The sequence below is a fragment of the Saccostrea echinata genome, unplaced genomic scaffold, assembly GCF_033153115.1.
Source record: "Saccostrea echinata isolate AGI-Se365-2 ecotype Australia unplaced genomic scaffold, CSIRO_AGI_Sech_v1 ptg000014l, whole genome shotgun sequence".
NCBI lineage: Eukaryota > Metazoa > Mollusca > Bivalvia > Ostreida > Ostreidae > Saccostrea > Saccostrea echinata.
Genome location: NW_026889763.1, coordinates 1,085,094 through 1,111,447, shown reverse-complemented (window position 1 = coordinate 1,111,447; position 26,354 = coordinate 1,085,094). Strand labels below are relative to the sequence as shown.

General features: G+C 34.3%; 3 protein-coding genes across 3 annotated transcripts in view; 1 reads left to right on the top strand and 2 right to left on the bottom strand.

Moving 5' to 3' along the window:
- The first annotated feature begins 1,595 nt into the window (after positions 1 to 1,595).
- LOC133186611 (uncharacterized) lies at positions 1,596 to 12,865 on the top strand. Its single transcript, XM_061321840.1, has 19 exons — positions 1,596 to 1,667; positions 2,809 to 2,922; positions 3,310 to 3,403; positions 3,770 to 3,815; positions 3,903 to 4,030; positions 4,174 to 4,269; positions 4,384 to 4,445; positions 4,574 to 4,670; positions 5,854 to 6,061; positions 6,450 to 6,767; positions 7,069 to 7,196; positions 8,273 to 8,352; positions 8,857 to 9,183; positions 9,422 to 9,618; positions 10,031 to 10,220; positions 10,552 to 10,949; positions 11,166 to 11,291; positions 11,759 to 11,885; positions 12,279 to 12,865. Exons 1-19 carry the CDS (start codon positions 1,603 to 1,605, stop codon positions 12,349 to 12,351), a joined length of 2,874 nt encoding a protein of 957 aa, XP_061177824.1. The 5' UTR covers positions 1,596 to 1,602; the 3' UTR covers positions 12,352 to 12,865.
- On the bottom strand, positions 12,788 to 16,062 carry LOC133186612 (uncharacterized). Its single transcript, XM_061321842.1, has 2 exons — positions 15,892 to 16,062; positions 12,788 to 13,455 (listed from the first exon to the last, which is right to left on the bottom strand). The coding sequence occupies exons 1-2, from the start codon at positions 16,036 to 16,038 to the stop codon at positions 12,982 to 12,984; spliced, it is 621 nt and encodes a 206-aa protein (XP_061177826.1). The 5' UTR covers positions 16,039 to 16,062; the 3' UTR covers positions 12,788 to 12,981.
- A 3,634-nt stretch (positions 16,063 to 19,696) lies between these two features.
- Positions 19,697 to 26,354, bottom strand: part of LOC133186610 (exportin-7-like) — a 28,171-nt gene continuing 21,513 nt past the window's right edge. Inside the window, exons 25-29 of the mRNA XM_061321839.1 lie at positions 25,880 to 26,018; positions 24,583 to 24,737; positions 22,833 to 22,931; positions 20,471 to 20,598; positions 19,697 to 20,227 (exon numbers count right to left, since the gene is read on the bottom strand). Of these exons, the coding sequence (XP_061177823.1) occupies positions 20,119 to 20,227; positions 20,471 to 20,598; positions 22,833 to 22,931; positions 24,583 to 24,737; positions 25,880 to 26,018 (630 nt within the window). The 3' untranslated portion in view covers positions 19,697 to 20,118. The remainder of the gene's footprint in view (positions 20,228 to 20,470; positions 20,599 to 22,832; positions 22,932 to 24,582; positions 24,738 to 25,879; positions 26,019 to 26,354) is intronic.

Below are 26,354 nucleotides of genomic sequence, written 5' to 3'. Positions count from 1 at the left end.
ATAAAATTTAAAAGCTAAAATATATGAAATTTTTCTCTATCAAATAATAGTTGACAGCTTATTTATTTGATAAAGAAAAATTTCATATATTTTAGACTTGTGACCCTGATTTAAGTCAATTGAAATCTTAATAGCATGCTTTCTGTTACGGCCCCAGATCTTCAATCTAATCATATACGTAAGACCTGTTAGAAAAAAAGTTATCTTCGTTTAATAGATTTATATTCTTCTTAAAATAAAATTTTGACGATATTCTGTCCCTCATATCACTGATTAGTTCTGCGATTTCTTTTTGGTTGAATTGTTAGGAAACTTTTCCGAGTTTAGATGTATATGATCAACTACATGTCAATCACGCATTTTTTTTATATTATTTGTTTGTTTGTTTGTTTGTTTGTTTATTTGTTTTTGGGGTTTTTTTTGGGGGGGGGGATGAGACTCCTGTATCGAGTAAGAAAGAGTGAATAATTCTTGTCTTCAATTAAACAAAGTATGCTTACACTGTGGAATAGTTCCAGTTGATTGGTTTTATTTTTAGAGAATAATATTTATGATCTGCTTTCTCGTAAATGTCGTTTATCTCATAAGGAAAAAAATACATTTATGGTAGAAAATTATAGTGAAATACACAAACCTGTTTTTATAAAAGTAAACGTATGCCACCAGGTGATTCGATTCGAAACAGGCCACTATAAAAATTTTGAATGTCAATCTCAAACCGTCCAAGCTTTTCTAAGTAAAACGACATTTGGCATAAATATAAACCACGATTACAGAAATATGATTTTGCATTTTTCGGTTCATTAATTTGATACATTTACAATTTTTAAACAGAAAAAGCCTCAAAATGATGTATCTGAAAGATAATTCTACAGAAAATTGATGTCTTCTGCAACTCTTTAAGAAATGCACAAGTTCATGACGTCACAATTAGAATTTACAATGTACAGGAGTTCATAATTATGAGAAAAACAATTTGTTTGATCTTACTGCATGGGATTTCAACAATTCATTAAGCATTAGTTTTAATTTCTTAATTTTCATATTTTAGGGGGAAAATATATATAGGGCCAGATTTGTATAGAAACCGTACCTTGTTCTTTCGATGAACGACGAGATGTGTTAAACAAGTTATGATGAAACCTTGTAACACTTAATGAAAGATTCCAAGATAATTAAAATATATCCGTGAACAAATTATGGATTGGCACTCCGGACCGAAATTATCTAATACCGAGTCACCTTGCTACCTGCTATCAAATATCACGAGATCTGGTGACTTACGAGATTTCTGCATTCCGTTTTGTTTACCATGTTAACAAGGTGCTAAAACTAACAGACGTCTTATTAACTCAATTTTTATTGAAATCTTTGGTAAGTTTTACATAAGTATATCATAGATATCAATGTCGTTTATCAAATTTATGCAAAGCAATACATATACTTCTCGAAGTTAAGAGAATTCCAATTTTATGATAGCGCGAATTTCCTTAAATTCGTTACCGGGTAGCATTAAAGTTTTATGGAAATAGAAATCTGTTAAAGCATAATATGCTTTCATATTCAATTTTACATTAATTTTTATTATAGCTGGGCTTCATCATGTCTTTTGGATTCAATACAAACACAAGATCTAAAGAGGATATTTCCTTTAGACTTAAGCAACAGTAAGTGGGAACTAGTGACATAAAATAGCATTTCATTTTCTCTGATGTAGACCTTATTTCAGTTTCCATAGAATTAATGAATGTAAAATTAAAAAAATATAACCAATTTACTATAATGTTCATTATTCTTGAAGGGGTCATCAATTTTACAGCTGTCATGCATAAATAACACTAATTAAATTAATATTTTTTTTATAGAACCCTAAAATAATTGATATGCAATTCAATAATTGAAGAAGTTATTTCTTCTAAGTTGTTTCTGTACACTTGAAATTTTTGTAATACATAGATCCCGTTTTCAGTAAGTACATATATATGTATAGTTATTCAGGAAATCTGTCCGTAGATGCCATCTTGATTTTCAGAACACTTCATAGTTATGCAGTTATTCAACAAGTGGTTGGATCCATATATGAATGATAGCTGGATTCTGTGTCTTGTGCATGTGTTTCTTCCTTTTGTACTGCTATGCACTTTGTATGATATTATCAGATTGTTCACAATGGTGTACATCTTCTGTAAAAGTTAAAACAATAAAATCATTAGCATTATAATAAGTATACTAGCATTGCATGCTGTGGTATGATTGACGAGATGATATACATTCTGTTACATGCATGGAAATGGGTAATTAAAGTCATTTTTGATTTACAATTTGAATTGCATCTGGGTTTTGTTTGATTTTTTTCACACTTTGTTTTCTGATAAGCCTGTTTTCCAAATATATGTGAATGGGTTAAGTTGTTTTTAAACATAGACAAAAATATGTTGTAAGAATGGTTGAACTCTTCATAATAGTGTCACTGTAGATATATCAGTTACTTATTATACAAAATAAATTAGGAAATACATTCATTTACATTTATGGAGTTGTAACAATATTACATTATTCTTAGACAAATTTGCTCTCTCTCTCTGAATGCTTATTTTGAAAGACATAAATGGAAAAATTAGGAATTTAGGTATTCAATTGTACTGCACATTTAAACTGAATTAAAACTAAAGAAATGTCACTTACAAAGCAAAATTGAACTTGACTGAGATTGTGTTATATTTAATGCAAAATATATGCTGTATGTAATGCTCCGACAAATCAGTGTTTTATGTTGACTTATATTATTAAACATTTTTTCTTTCTAAGCAATGTCAAACGTGCACGTGAAGAGACTCAGAAACTGGAAACAGAGAGTAGGAAAATGGAAGAGAGGCTGGCGGAACTCCGACTGGCGATGAACAAGGAGAAGGAGGAGAGAGAGTAAGAGAACCACTGTAGCACCATTATAACAATACAGCTGTATTATAGCAGTACCACTAAAACACCATGATACCATAACAATGCAGTTGTATTACAGCAATTAAAATTTTGTATATTACCACTGTATATCATTTAGTTATTAAAATAACATATAATTACCAACATAGTACAACATCATAAAATCCATCTGTTCATATTTTATTTAAGTTTATTTTATCTTATCTATTCATTTATTGTTTTGTTAGTGTAAGGTTTTTTCACTCACCAGTTTACAGTATAGGGGACAGTAATTTAAAATTTTACCCATAATGATGTAAAAGCTGAATGGACATAATTATATAAACTTGGTGAGAAATACTAGGTATTATTAATCTAATTTTTTTTCAGAAGACAAGGTGGGGGTTACTGGTCCAGAGGTCAAACAGGGAACCTGAACTCATATGCCACAGATGTCCTAAACAAACCTTCCTCTTCTTCCAAGGTAGATCCTGGTCCCCTGTAATCTCTGTTCTTCCACTGACTAGTGCCAGTATTTGTTTGTCTTTAGATATTCACAGTTTTTTTTCTCAATATAGCACAAGTTAGTTCAGGTCCTCAAGAACTTTAGCATTCTTCATTTACTTATGATCAATCATATGAACTTGGTCCCTGTGTACTTTCTTCTAAAATTTGATTTGAGCCACCATTTAATATAGTTTTCAATTTTCCCTGAATATTTTTTCACTTGTACAAGAAAAACAAGATGAAGTATAGAAGTTTAAATCTTCATTGCTTTTGGGTTGAATGTAATTAGCAGCATATGTCCACCTTGAGGAAAAGTACCTTTATATTTTCCTTTTTTTTCCAGAGTTCTGGTAAAAAGAAAGTTAAAGTCCTAAAAGACACTCCACTTGGTAATTATATGATTTATTTGAAACTTTGTACTTCCTATGATAATGGACATGCCAAATCCTGAGTAAATTTTATTTTTTTGTTCACAGACGTCCCAGACAGGCCAAGTCAACCAGGAACAATGGCCTACATTGCCAAACAAGACGTATCCTCAACACCACGACAAAAGGTCAAAGGTCCAAAGTGTGGGCAGTGTGAGGAGAAAAAAGCCGCAGTGGTATGAAAAAAATATTCCCTATTAAAATGATGTATTGAACAGAACAATGATTTATTTTACTGTACTATGTATTAATAATTAAATACAATTTCACAGTATCCTGGTATCATATTTTAGAGATATTTTCATTGTAATATTTTCAGTCGTGTGTCCAGTGCTCGGAGCTGTATTGTCCTGGTTGTTTCGCAGCATTCCATTTGAAAGGAGCCCTGAAAAAGCATAGGTCTATACCAGTGTCTGTAAGTACATTTATCTTGAAACTTAAGTATACTACATGAACTATAAACCAATCAATAATTCAATATATATTATTACAGTTTCTGAAAAAAATCCAATTTATTGTATATTTGTAGGCAACAGGCCCAAGGCAGTGTATGTCTCCAAGACCTACCCCTCCAATTACCAATGGCAATGGGTATTTCTTTTTTTTTTCCTTAGTTTTCTTTTTCTTTTGAAGTGGGGGGGGGGGGGGGTGCTTATCATTGGTTTGTATTGCTTTTTTTTTAAAGTACATGTACAAAAATAAATTTTCTCTCTTTCCAGAGATTTTGACAGTCACAATCATTCCTCTGAAAATTTTGACAGTTACCCCTCAGAAAATGCGATCCACCCCGCACACTCCAGCATCAACAGAGTACGGGTGAGTGTATGCATGATGTTTATATTCATAAATGCAGCAGCAGATATGTTACTAACTTTTGTTTGAAGTAAGTGTTATTAAGTGATCAGCATAAAAAATATGTAATGGATATATGCCGAATACTGTTCTATATGTAAAATTATCAGACTGTTTGAGGCCCGTTAGGGCCGAAAACAGTCTGATAATTTTACATACAGAATTGTATGAGGCATATATCTTACTTAAAACATTGCCATTTAAATGTCCAAAAGTTACCTGGAGTCCAATAATTATACAATAGGAGTTCAGGCATCAATAGTTTTCTACCTGAAACCATCTCATAAGTAGACAAAAGAAAAGAGAAAGTTTTTTTTTTCTTCAGACAGTAAAATCAGTGAGTGAACTCTTTTGTTTCATTCATTCAATGGCAGTCATTTGGCTTAGCAGGAACTATGGACAGTGGTCAGGTGATGAAGGAATTTTTTATGATTCGGAATATTTTTTTTTTATTAAGTGTTTGACATTGATACAGATACAGTGTTGGATGATATCTTCAATATGCATTTAAAGTAAAAATGCGGATTTTTATCTAAAATTTTGATTGGAGGATATAATGAACATCTTGGGTTTTAAAAGTGCCGTCATTGGCGAACAAACCTCGTTAAATGAAGAGATTCGCAGACTGGTTCTTTACCAGAAATGGATTTAAATTGGCTTATTCACAGTGCTGTTTCGAAAACGCTTTGCAAAAAACCGAATGGAAAGTGTTACTTTTGAGGAAGGTTAAAACTCCAGTTTCTTCTTGGATTTGCTATTTTAACAACTTAATTTCCTCGCGTTCACTTTCCCTGAATTTTTTCCCTAACTTTTTTTGGGGGTTTCTGGACAAATTAAACCTTGATTTCACTCTAGTTGTTGTTTTTTAACTACTGTCCGATTTTGTTATCACTGCCGTCCGATAATATATTATTGGACTGCTAATTATTATTATCGGACGGCTACAGGTAAATTTTTAGACTGTTAGAACAAAGGCATGACGTCACAGCAATGTTTTAAGTGCAGTTAAAATAACCTTTATATATCAAATTTGATAAGAAGAAATACAAAATTCAAGAAATTCATGATGGACCTTTTGTCAGGAAAGCTTGAAAAAAAAAAAGCTGTGCATAGTATTTTTCATACATCTATTTTAAAAAAATTGTAGTTCAATGACCAAGGGAGGAACAGTCCGGAGGGGGCTAGTGGATCTTTTGATGGTCCCTCCCTGTTTGATGGGGATTACAACGAGGCTGAGAGTGCAGCTTCATTTCAGGCGGCCCTTGCTGCATGGAGGACTGGAAAATCTGAGGGCGAGGAACCAGCTAAAGAGTCAACCACCAGACAACCTCAAGTTCTCAAAGTGGAGACTCCACGTAAGTCATAGTACACTACCAGATAACCTTAAGTTCTCACAATGGAAACTCCACATAAGTCATAGTCAAACATCAGACAACCTCAAATTCTCAAAGTGGAAACTCCACTTAAGTCATAGTGAAACACCAGAAAACCTCAAGTTCTTAAATTTGAAACTCCACGTAAGTCATAGTACACTACTAGACAACCTCAAGTTCTTAAAGTGGAAATTCCACATAAGTCATTATCAAACACCAGACAACTTCAAGTTCTCAAAGTGGAAAATAGGGGTTGATTACATTAAAAACTTTCCCTGCAGGTTTAAAGGAAATTACTGAACTTTCAAAGAATAGCACTCAATAAGAACTCCACTGTTAACAAAAATGATAGATATTTTGTTTAATCTAGGTCAACCAGTTCCAATGGGAGTTGACAGTGGTACGGAAACCAAAAAACCTCCCCCTGTGGAAATAAAGTTTTCCTCCAACCTTACTTATGCTGAACGACTTCTCCTTAAGAAACATAGACAGACAGACATTGAAAAGACAGACACCCCTAGGGTCAGTTTGCCTGCAACTCCTCGACTAAATTTCCCTTCCATGCCAGACGACAATCATAGTGAAGTACAGATGCCCTTTACTCCTCGCAGCCAGCAGACTCCTCGCATTGAGGCTTATCCTCAGAGGAGCAAAACTGAGGATGAGGATCAGGAAGAGGACATGGAGGGTATGTGTGTTACATAAATTCTGGTAGCTTGTAAATAAGTCAATAAGATTCGAAAAGTTAAAGTACTGTAAACCAACTATTATTCAACTTTTATTCGCAATTGTTAGTTTAAAATCTACTAGTATCTGCGATGACTAATTTTTGTGACTGAGGAATTATTCTTCACAAATATAAAATGAAATAAACACTTCACAGCATGAAATAATATATGAAATATAAGTAAAAGAAGGTCACAAAACTCGTGAATATTTCTCACACACAAATTGGTGTACAGCATTAGAATTTTTTCTCTTTGTTTCAGATGAATTAGAAGAAAGAGTTAATTTTAAAGCCCTGTACGAGCTGTCTAAAGCCTCCTCCAACACCAGTGTAGGGAAATCTCGCCATGATGAGGACAACATTTCTATCATTGAACTGGATACTGTAATCGTAAGCTCAAACTTCACATCAGTTCCTAAACATGATGATCAGAATAAGAAATCAATGATTATCTCATACAGTGTTTTCTCTTGAGCAAAAGATTTTAATTCAGGCACAGAATCATAAATACATGTATAAACTTAGTGCCTGCACACAGGAATTTGCTATGTACTGTTCATGTCATACCAATGTTTGTGGACTTTATGGGTCATCCTTACTCATGAATTTACATTCTCATCAATGACAACTCTGTCAGTGTATCAGTTCAGTGAATTTTCTGTGTCTTCCAGTTACCCATGGAATTACGTCCCCACAATCCAATAGAATTTTAAGTTACCCACAAACATTGACCCACCACAAATTAAGATGATTTCACAATATCTGCTTAAGTCTCTGCAAAAACATAATTGACATGTATAAGTGTATTCTATCTTTAACATTTATGCTCAAAACTTTCATATATTAGTATTATTTTCATAAAACCTCATACAGTATGTGATGAAACTGTTATTAAACTAAATACATGTTCATAGAAATTTGATGCAAGAAGTAACTGTTTGTGTGTACAATAATTTTCCTTCCCATTTAAAGTACCATAGTGAACCATAGTGAACTCGAACTTTCTCCCATTGTAGATACATGTATTAATCCATCAATGAGATTTTTCCCCTGGATTTGCATGATAAGCAATCCATTAAAATGTGATTAAAATATTTAAAATGCATAATATCTATCAAATTGTCTGAATGGAAAAGTTACTGCTTTAAATATAATTTTTCCTATTTTAAAGGGGTAGGAGGATTCAGAAATACTGATTAATATATATTCTTTTCATAAATAACAGTTTTTTTTACTGTATACATGTACAAGATTATTTTTGCTCCTTGTTATTTTCATCCTATTGCCATTGCGAATGATTTCACACAGATTTGAATTCGCCCAGACCATTGTGTTAAAAGGGAAATAACTCTGTCTCTGTTGAATTTGACCACTGATGACTGGAGTGTAAATTTTTCTGCATTCAGTATGCATCAGATTTTTAAGTTTATTCTCTGTCATATATTATTTCTTCCTTCTATTTACAGACTAATCCTACAATTGAGGAAACCACAGAGTTCGTAGTTCAGGAGGTCAGTGATTTGGAGGCCTGGACAGTCAAAGAAAGGTTCGTTTTATAAAGATTTTCAATTGTTATCTGAACTTGAAAATTGATACAAGTTTTACACAAAATGTAAAAGAGATTTTTTTTTAATCTTCATAAGGTAATTTAAAAAAAGATAAAAAAGGAAATTAAGAAAGTTCATTTCTAAAATTGAAAATTCATAGAAGTTTTCACATACTTCATCATTTTCCCCTGTGATTGACATGCATGAACTTGAGCCTCCTCCCCCTAACACACACACAAAGAGAGTTGCTTGGACATATACATGTATCATTATATCCATGCTAGTGTTTATTTTCACCATTCCTGCAGATACTGAGCTGAAATTTGATGTTTGTATGTATAATGTTTAAGATAAATCTTAATGGTCTTTTCTGAACTGAATTATCTCAGTTGAAATGACAGGTCTTTAATGCGTATTTCATGCAATACACACTTTTGATGAAAATAAAAGGATATATATCCAGTGTAAGTTGCATCTTTTCAACAACAGATTATCTTTTGCAGTGAGAACAATTTTATAGAAACCCAGAGAAGCAGCAAGCCACCAAAGTCTTCAAAACGCAGAGCAGAATCTAGAACAGAGAATAGCATTATTACCTCACCCGAAAACATGTCAGCCAAACCACCAATCAGAACTGAAGATAGGCTGGGGTCAGGAAAGGTCAAGGACAGCATTCAAGACCAAACGAGGACTGAGAGTAGGATGAAGTCTGGAAAGGTGCGACCTTTCTCTGCCAAATCTAGACCACCATCAAGTAGAGCAAAGAGCCGACAAGATTCTCAGAGACCCGGATCACGGACAAGAAGTAGAGCAGGATCGAGGATGGAAGGGTGAGTGTTACGATTCTTTTCAGTGATTTGATCAATATGAATGTGTTCTTAATAACATTTTCTGACATTGGGAGATGCTTGTTTGGTATTTTAATTCACAAAAAATTTAAAGGCTATATAGACATCTGTGAATTTTAGTAAGTGAAAGCATGTTATGTATTTGATTTTTAAATGAATTTGTATGCCATTATGTTTATCCAAAATTACAGTAATATTCATAGAAAATAACCATTTACAGAGAAGGGTGCTTGACAAAAGCCCCCAGTGAAGCCCTGAGTATGGTAGCTCAGATGTCTGCAGAGGTCAAAGTTCAACGGAGCGTACCATTGGAAGAGCTGTTTATGATTGGTGTAACCCCAGTACAGCAAGACAGGGTCATGACCCCATCCAGGGCTAAGAGTGCCAAGGATGATAGAATGAAAGTTAGCAACCAATGTGAGTAAGATGGAGGTTTTAAATTTTTAAAAAATGAAAAGCTGTTGTCATAGTCGCATCACGCCCCACACAGATATTTTGTCTGAAGATGCCTTTACCTTGTGTTTGCTTCCAACAGGATAAAAGCTTTCAAAACTAATTTGGCAGTACAACTTATTTATTGATAAAAAAAATTTCAATGATCGTGTAGGATAAATATGTCCTTTAATTTCCTCAAGAAGAGAGTGATAGTTTACAAAATTCTACAAACAATATCAAAGAGCTTTGCAGAATTTTGTCAATATAACATGTACTGTATTTATCAAATTTTTGTAAGGATATAAGAATTTATTATTTTTTTTTTTTACTGTACTAATTAAATACTACTGACACTCCATACAATAAAATTTAATGATTTTTTTCCTTTATCTAGTGTACCAGATGGCCCCTCGCTCCTGGAGACCAGACAGTAGTCTTGCAGAAAATGCAACAGACGCACAAGTAGAACCAGTGGAGGACCCATTGGCTGTTCCCATGGAAACTGATGCCATTGATATGGTCATGGATGCTAACAGTTACCATAGCAACACTGATGGTGTGGATGCTGAAACACCTACACCAAGGTTTCCTTTGTTTTTACACAATTTTGGGAAAATACAAATTTGTTAATGATATGGATTTGACAAAAATATATGAAAAAAATGGTTAAAACAAAACCAAAAAAAAAAGACTTGATAATTGTGAAGACCTAGCATGAATACTTAGCAATAAAAAGACAAACATCAGTCCCCATGAGGAAAGAAAGTGGATTTTTTTAGTCTCAATGAACAGATCAAAAAATATGAAAAAGGACATTTTGGATCACTGTTTGTTAAATGTTTCTGATTTCTGATACAAGTGTACCATTCCCTGAGCATTTCAAATTCAAATACATGTACTTATTTGGTGTTTCAGAGCTCCTAGTCGAAGTGATTCTCTGCTGAGAGATTCCACACTACCAGATTTCAACTTCAGTCACCCAACAGCAAAACAAAGATCACCAGAACCCCCACGAGAGAAAAGCTTTAGACAACCCAGCCAACATTCAAAGAGCCGATCCTCCCATCAGACCCTCACCCCCAGAATAGGGACCCCAGGGGCCAAACCATCAGATAACCTAGAACCTACTGATTTACAATCCTCCACAACTTTTGGAAGTTGTCCACATAGCAGAGGTGTGGATCAAATAGGGGCGAGATCGGTCAGTAGATCTGGTACAGGAATAACTCCAAGATCTGCGAGGGCATCATCACGGTTTGGAGGTCAAACCCCCAGAGCTGACGGATTAGAGAGACCAGTGTCCAGAGCTATAGGTAGGTATCACAGCTACAAAAGTATCAAACTTCAGTTACAATCAAACTTAAACCAGCTAAAGATTGATTATGAAAAAATAGGCAGACTATTTTTAAGGCATTGAGCTTCTCCAGACTCTATTTAGTTCTTATAGGCAGAGCGTCATTTTCCTAATTTTCTTCTGATACTTTTATAACTATTATTGAAATAACCTTCACGTATTTCTTTTTTAAAAGTTGTTGATGGGGAAGATTTGTCATCTTATGATGCAGTTGGGGACCAGGAAAACAGAAACATGGAAGACCAGGAGAGTTTGAATAAATTGGAGTGGGAGCTGGCCTCAGAGTCAGGCAGGATCACAGGTACTGTGGTGAACAATTTAAATTGGGGGGGGGGGGGGGGATTATTGGTACTGTCTGAAATACTCATATTGTAACAGAGGGTAACAGGAGTTACACAGTCAGTACTTAGGGGGCAATCAGAATTGGGGCTGTAGGAGGAACAAAGGTTTTGTGGGAAATGTGTGCATTGTTAAAGGGGTACAAGTGATTCAGTCAGGAAGGAGCATGTGCACAGGAGAAAATAATGCATTTTGGATGAAGTTTGGAAGGATTCAATAAACTGAACTCACACACAGGTACATGCATATCGTGGGAAGGAGTATCAGGCAGAGAATCTAATACTGTATACAGTTGGAGTTTTTTTTAGCAATAAAAAAGTATTGGTATTATATCCTTTCTAACTCAAAAATTACTACATATATACTATGAAAACTTCCCAAAAAAATGTATTGCAACATTTATTTATATTGTTACACATTTTGCGACAGCTGATGGCCAGATATCTCGTATGAGTATACTGCCAGACACGGATGACGAGGGAAGCACAGGAAGTAGTCGATCCTTTAGTAGGATGAGTCAGCAGGATCAGGGATACGACATCAACTCGAGACTCAGGTCAGGATTACCATCGAGCCTTGTATTATTCTCACTTTATTGATAGACCTTCAATATTCTATGATTGTAGTTTATGAAGTGTAAGGTGATAGGTGTTAGAAACATGGGAACCCAGTAAGCAAAATAATGATTTCACCACTTGGTCAAATTCAAATATGCAAGACATTATTGACAGAGAGTTTAATTTCATATAAGTGTTACAAACTTAAATAAAAAATTTTACTTCAATGATCATGCAGGGTTCTGTGTTAGTGTATGAATTAGACAAATCAATTTAAGTAAAAAGCTCAAATTTTTGTCCCCACAAAATTTTATTCCATACTGACACTCATTTGTTAACTTGATTATGGTTCCATTTGCAAAACTTGAACATTGCTCCATTCTTCTCTGTAGGGAAGATGAACTACTAGACGATGAGGAACAAAGAGAAAGCGATGAAGAAAATGAGGTCAAAGCTCTTCATTAGAGCCCCTGATTTGTTGAAAATGTGTGGAACAATTTTTTCGAAAACAATTTCTTTCGAGACCAAGATCAGAGATTGTGAACAGTGCTAATGTGTACTCTTTCTCAGTGCATTATGGCTCACTTTTCAGTCAGTGGTGTTATGTTTTAAACTGAAAACACAATATTCAAATGTTTTTGATTCCTGGCAATATTATTGTCTGCTATTTATATCTTCAGTACAATCTGTCAGATCACATGAAAAATAATTAGGGGATTTTTGAAAGAAAAAAAAATATTTCAAAGTTTAACTTTTACATTGTAAGATGAAGTGCTTGCAAATGATGAGATACATTGATAAAAAATATATCACATATATGTATTACTAAAATGTTATAATTCAAAACTTTGATTTTAATGTCAATGCACATTTTGCCAGTTTTGTAGGTTTTAGATGAAATATCCCAGTTGTGTTCTAATTTGTAAGTTTAATGATTGTTAGTTTTTTAATTTGTAAATTAATACCAATATGTAATTTACTGTCCATTTATTTATTTTCAGTTAATATGTGTCAGTTATTAATTGTTAATATACAAAAAAGTATAAATAAACAATTGATAGCTTTAACAAAGATACATATGTGTGGATTTTTTTGTCATTGTGCATCAACCCAGTTTTGAGAGGTTATGGTCACAATTCTTTGTAATGCATCCTTGAAACTTAAATCAAGGTCATCTGACAAATCCAGATGTATTAATAGATCAGACAGAGTGACAGTGTCAATCAGCGAATTGGGCGGAACTGTAGGTGGGGCCAATGTCGTTTTGATAGAGGAAGTGTCACACAGTTCATCCCCTTGGATGACATCCAGAACTAAACATACATCACTTAGCTGGTCTTCTGGGAATCCAAAATTTCTTAAAATTTCATTGAATTTGGTTCGGTAATCTGGGTCTTGTATTTGGTTCCACACATCTTGTATTGTTGGAGTTGGACTGAAGTGATTTGTGATTTTGACGTGAACAAATTGGAAAAATGTCTTAATGTGGTCCTTCAGTAGCTTTGAATATTCGGATGAGGTGTCCAATAAGAAGTTTTGCAAAATAACTTCACTCTGTTCCATCTTGTACTAAAAAAGATAAGTCTTTGATTAAATATAACCAAGTCTGCCAATACATATTTTCAGTATAAAATTGGGGTTCAAAGTATTATACATATATGTATTGATATATAAATTGATATATAGATCTAATGTTTGCCACATAGCAAAAATGCTAAATGCTACTAATTGTAAAAATTGTACATGTATTAAAGAAAATTATTTATTTATTAATTTATTACCTATTTTCTTCTGCTTTAAACAGGTTGATTTTTATACCATCATAAAAGGGCTCATAACCTTTTCTTCGAAGGGGGGGGGGGGGGGGGGTAGAAATCATCATGTTCATCTGTTAAGTGAGGGCTTGCTACTGGTGTTCTTAACAGATTGCTTAACTGAGTTGAACAAATGGTTTCTTATAATCATACTGTGTGTGATACAATTGTTGATATTAGTCAAGGTCATTTGAACAAGACCAAGGTCACATTTTTAGCTCACCTCAACGAAGTCGAGATGAGCTTATACTATACCCCCAGCATTGGCGTCGGCGTCCTGGTTAAAGTTTTAAGAGCAAGTCCATTCTCAAGTAACTATAAGGCCAAAAAAAAAATAGTCTTGTTTCCTGCTACTCGACCTACCCTATTTTTTTGGCATCTGACCCTAAAGTTTTTTTTTACGTTTTGGAAGAAAAAAAAATCGTGAATTTCTGGAATATCATTGTTCTGTCACTGTAATTGGTTTTTGTGTTAACACAAAACAAGCATTTCATGAAATTCTTGTTTTAAATATCGACTTTCACATAATACCACTTGAGTTGTGCATAAAAAGACATGAAATTTAATTTTAAAAGACAATATTGACCTGTGACATGTTTAATTTGATCTTGTATTAGTTCATATCCAAAAATGCTGTCCGAAAAAAATAAAATAAAAATATAAAATAAAATAATTTTCCTACCTACGTACCCTATTTTTTTCAGGCTGGTAGCAGGAAAAAAGACTATTATTTTTTTGGCTTAAGCCCTACCTGGAACAAACCTGCATGGATGATGCATCTAGGGATGGAGTGCACTACCACACTTGCTCCGGATGCTGGATCTGACCTAGATTTTCCAGATGAGTGACCAGGTTAAAGTTTTTGAAGCAGGTCCACAACCAAGGATCTATAAGCCCTACCTGGACCAAACTTGCATGGATGATGCATCTAGGGATGGGCACTACCGCACTTGCTTTGGATGCTGGATCTGATCTCCATTTTCCAGATGAGTGACCAGGTTAAAGTTTTTGGAGCAGGTCCATTCCCAAGTAACTATAAGCCCTACCTGGACCAAACTTGCATGGATGATGCATCTAGGGATGTACACTAACTAACCTGCTTCAGATTCTGGTTTTGACCCAGATTTTCCACATGAGTGAATTTTAGCCATATTTTAACCAAATTAGCAAGGATGATGTTGTATCTAGTGATGGACACTTCCAGACATGCTTTGGATTCTGAATCTGACCTACATTTTCCAGATGAGTGACCAGGGTAATGTTTTTGGAGTAGGCCTAGCTATATAAAATTTAGGCCTGTTATGATTAAACTTGCATAGATGGTGTATCTAAGGATGAAAACTTCCAGACTTACTTTGGATGTTGGAACTGACCAAAATTTCCTTGATTATAGTAAACAGATTATAAGTTTTTTGAACAGGTCTATTTCAAAGTAACTATAAGTCCTACTTAAACCAAACTTGCATGGATATTGATCTTGGGATGTACACTAACTAGAAAAATAATATGATGTGAGATTTGCCTTACTTTTAGATAACATTCATCGAGGTGAGCTTAGTAACCTTTGATTATGTTTCAATAAAAGTATTTGTCTGGTCATAATATTGAAATGCAAAGATTGTAGAAGCTTATAAATGTTCTATGTCCATAGGACATTGCTTATTACTGTAGATCACTATATTTTCGTGACACTTTATTTTCGCGAGATAGTTATTTGGTATTTATAAGCGAGACAAAATTTTCGCAAGCTATTTTTTGTTGTTGTATATAATCCTTAACATACAAATATACGCTAGAATAAAATTTTCGAGAGCAGACAAACTTGCGTAATTATGCGAAAATAAAGTCCTCGCAAATAAAAAAGTGATTTACAGTATTCTAAAAAAGGTGAATAAATTGGGGGGGGGTTTTGCGGGGGGGGGGGTAATTAAGTTAATAAGGTTCATGTATATGGGCCGTTTGACTGTGTCCCACACCGTTCGTTTCCTAAAATCACTATCCTACCTTAAGTAGTTTTTACCTTACCTTAGTTTTTCATGGCAAATAATTACACGTAATATATACTTTTGGATATTTTTTTTTTCTATTTAATTTCCCTTTTCATGCGAGGCACAGACACTTTTGAAATTCACACTTTATTTAGTATTCTAAATCATGTCAGCTTAAAAAAATTAGGCCTAAGCCTACTTACTTTCAACATGCACTCTTCCACCATTTGTTCCAAAGCATAAGCCCTCTCTAAAAGAATGGTATAAATATCATCCATGATAACAACACGTTTCTCCAATTCAATTATTTGCTCCAGTATCTCCTGGATATTGATGGCATTCATATTCATTTCTCGTCTTCCTGTTTTGCGCCACCATTTTGCCTGTCATAAAATTATGACGCAATATTTCGGCGTCACAATGATAAAACGTCACAGATGTATCAGGGTTTTTTTTTCGTATCATGCATCGATCTCTGAAAATCGAGATATTTTGGAAGATTAGGGGAAGTAAATACATATTTATTTACATATATATGTAACTCAGGTTCCCTGACATTCATGTAATTGAAATCAAACGCTGACTTATTCAACATCAATAGATTTGAGGAAATCGACCTTTTTGCACTCAACGAATTGAAATTGATTTTTGTATTTCATTCTCATAAATTTTAGATATATTAGCACTTTTAAAATTGTCGATTTTAAAATTTGGACCAAGGTCGATCGAAATTAAACTTTTAAAATTAACAAGAAATTGTAAACTCTAATGCATCTTATTTGCAAATAAAACATTTTTTAAAAATTTTCTCGGAAAAAATGCAAAAAAATTCCAATAAAATTAATAGGAGCTAATATTGGTCTTTCAATGCTGAAACCATATTTTAAAAAAAGATGTCATCATTGGTGGATTTAAGGGGGGGGCACCCGGCGCCCCCCCCCCCAAAAAAATTTTCCAAGTTAGCGTAAATCATAGTTTCGTCGATAAAATGACATAATTGTAATAAAATAATTTTAAAAAATGAATAAAACTTTGATGTAGCATCCCTTCTTAATATTTATAGTTATGCGCCTTTTCAATATATAAACAGATATTGACAAAAAGTTATCAGTTGTGATCATGCAGATGCAATATTATGATAACACCTCAGTGCGTATATTAAAGAAATCTTTATTATAGACGACGAAAGACGAGTAGCAGATCTATTATAGGATTTTTACTTTTGTAATATGCTGTAGCACGTTCATAGAGAGGAAACGTATAGTAAAAACATGCATGTTTGTAACAAAATCCAGCTGCTTGACTCTAGATCTGTTAAAAGTATTGTATGAATCAGTTGTTTATGTAAAAACAAACCAACCCAAAATCAAACAAACAGAACAAAAATAGAGTTTACGAACTCGACAAATACACAATGAACCAAGTCACGTCAAATGCACAGACACTAACAGGCACGCACTATCGGGAGGGTGTGAAAGGGGGGGTGTAGCGGAACTGGTCCCCACTTTTTTCTGAAAATGTTTAGCTATTAAATAGGAAAATGTCATAAACAGCTACAGTGTAGTTTCCCACCCTCCACTTTAATTTTGTTGCAGTCTGGTCAAATTCTTCGACGATAACGAAATATTTAAAACCTACACCCCCCCCCCCCACCTCAAAATGTTTATTTTTTGCTTTTCGTTTTTTTTTTTCTGGAATTTTTTTTTTGCCCTTCTCCCCTTCAATTGAGATTTTGCATATTCGTAAAAATGATTGAAGGTGAATGAAATAGGAACTGTCAGCATAGATCGACTCACAAGTCAAAAGACAAACAGATGGAGAGAATACGGTTTCAATGGTAAGGAGCTTTATATATTAAGATTGCAGTGGTGAAGCATAAAAATGCTCCGTCACTACAAGTCATGCTTTCATTTGGATGCAGCTTTTTTTCTGTACCAGTAGCTAGCTGCTAATGTGTTTGGAACTAGTATACTGCCAATGTCACTCCCTGGACCAAACTTGTAGTCATAATGTATCAAGAAATGAACAGGTATACTACAGTAATCCTGCCTCAAATGGGATTTGACGGATGTAAAACTAAAACAGATCTGATGAAAACTGACAATATCGGTAGTGGATTCAGTACTCACATAATGCTGGATTAAAGTAAGGGGGGGGGGGGGGGAGGGGGTTAGTTGCTTGGGGAAAGGACCTGCTCCATAAACTTGTACAAAGGTTGCTGACACCAAGTTTATAGCAGAAAATAATTTCAACTTTGTTGAGCCAAGGTAATGAGGAAATATTAATGAAGAGTGGACCAAGCAGTTGACCTGGAACTACACCCCCCCCCCCCTTTATAATTTTCAGGGTTGAATTTAAACTGGTATGGTCAAATTAGCTATAAATAACTTTGGATCCCCTCATTTTAGAAAAGTACCCCTCCAAAGATTTCGCATGTACAGCATGAAATAAAGACGTTTTTTCTGTGATAGCCACCAACATTAATATATCAAAGGATTTTCATGGATGACAATTTTTATTTCACTTTTCAGAAATATTTCCAGCTAACATCCCCCAACACAAACCCCTCTTATTATATGAAAGGATATTCATGGTTGAAAATTTCGCTTTTATTTTACTTTTTAGAAATATTTCAAAGTGTGAAAGTTTACTAATTGAAATGCATCTCCAACCCCCGACAATTCCCGAAATCTTCTGAAATTTAACAATAAATGGAATCATTGAATTAATTTCAGCTGTCTGCTGAAATTATCAGTGTTTCACGGTACTCTAATCACTACATATCCCTTTAGCAATGACGCTCCCTGTCGTGTCATCAAGTTTCTTAGCAATCCATCATAAACAATACTGAAGGACCCAAAATGAACAAGTGTGATTGTAGCTATGCCACTCAATAAAACAGCTATCATAATGTACATGTATCTATAATCATCAAAAGGGACAAACAGTAAAAAAAAATCCTGGGATTTTTTCCAACAACTTCAATACAGTGGTGTAATACTGTGTACAGGATAATTTTGCCCCCATTTTATTTTCACTCCCCTTCCCCTTGTCACAAGCAGGTGGATTTAAAACAGCTCAAATTCAAGGAAGGTAGTATTATCTCTAACAAAATTGTTTCTTGATGAATTTAACAGGTGGCAAAAATTGTTTGCAAATGTGAAAGGGCAAAAAATAACAAATATACTGGGCACTGTACTTAGGTTATATCAAGTCACTTACCATGAATATGGTAAATAATGTACATTCCGATGTTAAAATTCTGAAGAAATGCAGAAAATGAAATATATGGAGATAACGAACAGTATTCAAGCTCAAAAGTCCATTAATCAATACAAAATAGGAGCAGAGCAAACACGGACCTCCAAACATCAGAGGTGGGATCAGGTGCCATGGAGGAGTGAGCATCCCCTGCCGACCGGTCACACCCGCCGTGTGCTCCTTGTCATGATCGGGAAATAACGGAAAAATCCGTCGACAATTCAGTGTGTAAATAATGGCCTAACAATTAGTGTGAAAAATGTCAGTCAGCATTTGATTCAATGATAAATTGTATTTGCTGACAAGGTCATTGTATCGACCATGGAACTTACGAAATGATGACTTTAAACGAGACAGCTGATATAATTGTTTCATCAACTTATTTGTCAATAATTTACCTCGTTTTAGAAATTGTACATACGTAGAGCATGCTCTTGCGTATCGAATCAACTGAGAGATATATACCCCGTATGCAGGTGATGAAGGTATATTGCTGCATAAGTAAAGGAAGTTGACGATTGAAAAGTTGAAGTCATCACGTTTATCATAAAGCTTGGTTGTTAGATTACCATTAACGTCTTTTTCAAATAAAATATCCAAATATGAAACACATGTGTCAGACTCTGTGGTATCTTTTATCTCAAGTTCACAAGGATATATCGTATCGACATGAGAATGGAAATAGCCATTGTTAATTGACAATAAAAACAAACAAAAAATAAACAAAAAACAAAAAAATAAAACAAGTAAATTCAGTTTGAATTTTATTCCACACCATATGGTGCATTAGTACCAAATATTTGGCACTATAACATCAAATAAAAACCCATAACAATAAACACAAAGCACTATTGGTACACCCCCTACACAGTAGCACTTAGTTACACCAATAGCAGATGATGTCACCCATAAAGTATACCACATCCATTCACAACAAATTAGTTCATCCAAGTTCCTCATTTCAGAAATGATATTGTATTAAATAGCACTAACATGCACCTTTTTCATCACCAGACAAGAAAGCTTAAGTATATCAACCAGTCACATTGCTTTTTACATTATTAATCTATTCACCAATCTCATCACATTTTACACATGATCAGGAATGTCAATGTGAACACATATGATTGGCTCACTCTGTCACATGATTACAGAGTGATGTCCCTGTACTAGCTCATCATATCCAGAAAATGTGTTGAGTTTGTGGGACTCTGTCCATTGGGAGCTTTCAAGGAATCATTCACATCTCTTCTGAACAGGGATAGATTCTGTGTAAATCTAAAATGAATCATTCAGATTTTTAAAGTGACAATGGTTATGGGCTCAAGTGTTTAAACTACATGTACATATTGACTTAAACTAAACTTTAAAAAATTTTCAAAATCAATTAGATACTTATTTCTTTCCATAAAAGAATCATGTTGCACATTTTACTCAAACATTAATCAATATATATTTTTTTACGTAATGTCAATATTACGTTAATCAATATATATATTTTTTACATAATGTAATCCTTACTTATCTCTATTCTTTGTGTGCAATGACCTTTCAATTCCACTCATCAGATTTTCAAAACACTGCATCATTGTCTGTTGTTTATCTGGAGGTTGACTAGCAATTATGCTGTCCCTCAACTTGTTGAAATACTGAAATAAAATATTATACCTGATAAAATCACAGCTCCAGAAGATGAGTAGCAAACTGCATGACAAGCATGCTGTAAAAAGTGGAATCAAATTGTGGAGTGGGTGAGTTGGGGTGAGGGGGTGGGGGTTAAACTTATGCCATGTGAACATGGTGAAAGAACTTGTAAATGCATCTCCAATATGCAAGTTCCCTTCTTTTGCACTTCATGAAAATGACATCCAAAAATACCAGGACTACTTCTTGGAACTGCACCAAGCAAAATGGAGACAAGAGGCCCATGGGCCACATCGCTCACCTGAGTAACTTTGGCCATGCTGTTCTTTACCAGATTTCCCCCTTGTAATACCTATTGTGGCTCCGCCCTACCCCCGGGGGTCATGATTTTTAACAATTTAAAATCTACACTATCCCAGGATGCTTCCACATAAGTTTCAGTTTTTCTGGCCCAGTTGTTCTTGAGAAGAGGATTTTTAAAGATTTTTCTTACATATTTCAATGTAAAACTTGGATTCTCTATTGTGGTCCCGCCCTACCCCCAGGGATCATGATTTTTACAATTTAGCATCTACACTACCCCAGGATGCTTCCATATAAGTTTCAGTTTTTCTGGCCCAGTTGTTCTTGAGAAGAAGATTTTTAAAGATTTTTCTTACATATTTCAATGTAAAACTTGGATTCCCTATTGTGGCCCCGCCCTACCCCCGGGGGTCATGATTTGAACAATTTAGCATCTACACTATCCCAGGATGCTTCCACATAAGTTTCAGCATTTCTTGCCCAGTGGTTCGTGAGAAGAAGATTTTTAAAGATTTTTCTTATATATTTCAATATAAAACCTGGATTCCCTATTGTGGCCCCACCCTACCCCAGGGGGTCATGATTTTAACAATTTAAATTTTACACTATCCCAGGATGCTTCCACATAAGTTTCAGCTTTTTTGGCCCAGTGGTTCTTGATAAGAAGATTTTTTATTTTTGTCTTTTCTTGATTATATCCCCTTGTAAGGGGACTTGGCCCTTTATTTTAACAATTTGAACTCCCCTTCACCCAAGGATACTTTGTTTCAAGTTTGGTTAAAAGTGGCCCAGTGGTTCTTGAGAAGTTGAAAATGTGAAAAGTTTACAGACGGACGGACGGACAGACAGACGGACGACGGACAACGGGTGCTTTCAGCTCAGGTGAGCTAAAAAAGCAAACTTGTTGCTATTTTCAAATTATCTAAGTAAATCAATGACTTTCAGCAGGGAAAGAAAAATTGTATTAGTCTTATGAATAACAAGCATTTCTTCTTCATTGGCTGCAATTTTAATCCTTACAGTTTATACAAGTATTTTGGTCTTTCACTACGAGTGTATAAAGAAACATGAAATTCTTTCCTCTGCAACACACACACAAACATACAATATCCCTAAGAAAGCTAAACCTATTACTGTAAAATCACATATTTTCCTGGGGTCAAATTTTTGAGGTCTGAGGAAAAAAAAAATTGGTATTTGGGGATTTGATTTCATGGTTGGAGAACGTTTAGTAGTAATGCATATGAAATTTTACATTTTGTGGTGGTCTTAAATTCGTGCTACTCTCCATACCTCAAAAACAATGAAAATTAAACCCCATCAAAATTAGTGATTTCACAGGAAGTCCTCCAGCCAATACGTTATATTTCCACTATGAAAGAGTTATACTTCTTAGTGCGCTCTTTTGTGAAAAAGTCGGAAAATGTACAAATCTCGCGGGATTTCAGGGACAAACGTAACGTAAACATGTAAACAATATGTTGAATGTCGATGAACAAATCCTAAGAAAATGCAAATGAAATATTTTATTGTTGTGGACTTTATATACATCAAGAGTAGGAATGACAACGATATCAATTTATATCTATTGGTGATCGTATGTATCTATTTATCGTATGGTACATCTAAATACAATACACATGCCTAGGAAATGTCGTATTTTTTATTAATGAATGATAAATGTAGGGTTCTCGCTCTCTTACATATGTCTTTTAGTTCTTCTATTCTTTAATTGGAATGACAAATACATTTAACATTAAAATTGGATTGAGATTGGCATGTTTTGTATTATCCGCAACGCCATGCTGTCCCTATCAAACGACCAAACGCGCCTCTAATTTTGAAGAGTTCACTAATGGAAATAAAACGTATTGGAAAATGAAGGCTACAGTAGCAATGAGCTCAACAGATTTCAAGTGAAGGAAAATGTACTCACCTCTTCGTTGAGCAAAATCAGACCTAACAAAGGCCGTGACATTGACCACTGATTTCGACAATCTTCAAACATGATAATGTTAAGTACAGTGGACAGCATCTGTAATATTGAGTAAAATACAGGTATGCCAATCAAAATTACTTCTGAAAACTAGAAATATGTCCATAGGACATGAATGCCCCGCCAAGGGTATATTAGTAATGCAACATTTTAACACAAATTGAGAAAAGTGAGGTCAAGGTCAAAGGAAAGGTCAAGGTCAAAAAATATTGCTGCAGTTGAATAGCTTACATCAGTATGTATCAGCATATGACGTTTGATTCAGAAACTAATTTAAGAAAAGTGAGGTCAAGATCAAAGGAAAGGTCAAGATCAAAAAATGTTGATGTAGTTGAAAAGGTTACATCAGTATGTATTAGCATATGAAGTTTGATGAAAATATTATGAATGGTTTCTTTAAAACTGAGCTAAACACTAATTTAAGAAAAGTGAGGTCAAGGTCAAAGGAAAGGTCAAGGTAAAAAAAAATTGATGCAGTTGAATAGCTCTCATCAGTATGTATCAGCATATGAAGTTTGACACTAATTTAAGAAAAGGTCAAGGTCAAAAAATGTTGATGCAGTTGAAAAGGTTACATCAGTATGTATTAGCATATGAAGTTTGATGAAAATATTATGAATGGTTTCTTTAAAACTGAGCTAAACACTAATTTAAGAAAAGTGAGGTCAAGGTCAAAGGAAAGGTCAAGGTCAAAAAATATTGATGCAGTTGAATAGTTCTCATCAGTATGTATCAGCATATGAAGTTTGACACTAATTTAAGAAAAGTGAGGTCAAGGTCAAAGGAAAAGTCAAGGTCAAAAAATGTTGATGCAGTTGAATAGCTCTCATCAGTATGTATCAGCATATGAAGTTTGATAACACTATCTTGAATGGTATCTTTAAAACTGAGCTAAAAACTTATTTAAGAAAAGTGAGGTCAAGGTCAAAGGAAAGGTCAAGGTAAAAAATATTGATGCAGTTGAATAGCTCTCATCAGTATGTATCAGCATATGAAGTTTGTTAAAAATATCTTGAATGGTCTCATTAAAACAGAGCTAAACATTAATTTAAGAAAATGAGGTCAAGGTCAAAATAAAGGTCAAGGTCAAAAAAATGTTGATGCAATTGAATAGCTTACATCAGTATGTATCAACATATGAAGTTTGATTACACTATCTTGAATGGTATCTTTAAAACTGAGCTAAACACTAATTTAAGAAAAGTGAGGTCAAGGTCAAAGGAAAGGTCAAGGTCAAAAAATGTTGATGCAGTTGCATAGCCCTCATCAATATCTATCAGCATATGAAGTTTGATAAAAATATCTTGGATAGTTTCTTTGAAACTGAGCTTTGAACAGAGCTAAACACAAAGTGTGACGGAAGGACAGAAGGACGGAAGGACGGAAGACGGACATGACAAACACTATATGCCCCGGCCATATTCATGGCGGGGCATAACAAAATGATAGCTATTACAGAGTCGATTTGTAAATAGCTCCCCCCTCCCCCAAAAAAATCCTCGTTTAAAATAGTACATACATGTACATGTATATGCACAAAAAAAGTATTCCCAAAGTTGCAGTAACTAATATGTACAGTTTACATTCTTCAGTGACTCATGTCTACAGTAATTCCTAACCATGTGTTAATGTCTCTTTACAGCACATAAACTCATGTTTACAGTTAAGTGCCTTTTTACAGCCCTGTTACCTGTTGAAGGATTTCAGGATGAAGTTCTAGGATTCGGAGAAAAGCCTCGTTTTGCTGCATGTGATTTCGTTTCTTCTTTTTGATTGTGAGGTTCTTAAACAAGTAAGTGATGACAGTATCCAGTGTAGCACAGCACCCAGTACACACCATTGTATCTACACAAAATAATGTTAACAAAATTCATTGCTATGAATATGACACATACTGTAAAATCACATATTTTTATGGGGTCAGATTTTCAAGGTTTGAGGAAAAAATATGGGTTTGTGGGGATTTGATTTCATGGAAGAAGACTTGTTTGCGTAGTTATATAAATGGAATTTTACAATTTGTGTTGAAGATGAATTTGTGGATCTCTTCATACTCCCCCCCCCCCCCCCCCCCCCAAAAAAAACGACCTCCATGAAAATTAGTAATTTCATAGTAATATTTATTACTCATAGATCATGCTAGGAGAAAGTTTGCATCAGCTGTTTAAAGAAAGATAAATTTCCCAAAACACCTTTCAGGTTCGAGATAATGAGGTTTAACTGTATTTCTATGCACTTAGCACAACTGAACTTTGCTTAATAAACAATCATCATTCAAATATTTTTGTACCAACACAATTCAGCATTTCAAAAATTAACACTGTAAATTATATGTCACTTTCAATACTCAATAAAAATACATGTTTCACAAACAGCCACCCTGTAACCATTGATTATTAAAACAATTTCTTCCAAACAAAGCTTTAGGACATGACAATAAATAATAAACAGGTATATTTAAAATGATTTTCAGAGTGCACGGTACACATTCTAAAATTAACCAAGCAAAAGAGAGGGTATACATTTTCACTTTTAAACAATACATGTATTTTGAAGTCTGTGACATCTTACCTCGAACAGAGCTCCATTTGCTAACTATTAATACAATGGAGAGTTTATTCTTAATCTGAGGGATAAAAATATTGAGAAATTTTTCCACAGATCTAACCCCATTCCATTTTATCAATTGAAAGGTCATTTCTGACACAGCAAAACTTTACAATCCTTGCAAACTCAAAATTTCAGCTATACTGCAAAGTAAAATTTAAAATGTCAGTTACCCCCACCCACCCTTTGCACCTGATTGCAAGTATTTTTCATAATTTTTTAATACAATGGTTCTACTTAACCATAACACATTCATTGTTCGACTCTAAAAAATTTCTTGAAAAAGCAAATACATGTACATGTATACAGGTATATCAACAATAGCTAAACATAAATTATTTCTCTCTATACAGATATCAATTTTTTGTTAATGTCTTTACCTAATGCTGTTAGGCCCTCAGATATCGTGGCCAGGATGTAGAGAAAGACTTGTGGTTCTAAACTGCTGATAAATGCCATATGATCATTGGCCAGACACTCTAGAAGTCCATAATAATTCTGACTCAGTTTAGGGTAGTCCTGTCAAAGATCAACAAATTGTCACTGCTTTTATGACTTGTCATAAAAACAAGTACTGTGGAATCATTATACTGCGAGGGTTCAGTGTTAAAATGTCAGTAACATTTACATGGGGATTTGATGCATTTCGTGGCACTTTAATAAAAAGAATATTCAATGACCATATACATTGAAAAACTATTGTTTATGGGGATGTAAATTTCTGGGTAAGACAGTCTCTATTGGACCCCATGAAAAATGATGATTCCATAGTACATTTTGAAATTCAAATACTGTAAATGTACTATTTTCCACGGTGTCATAATTCCACGGAATCACAATTTGTTCAATCCATGG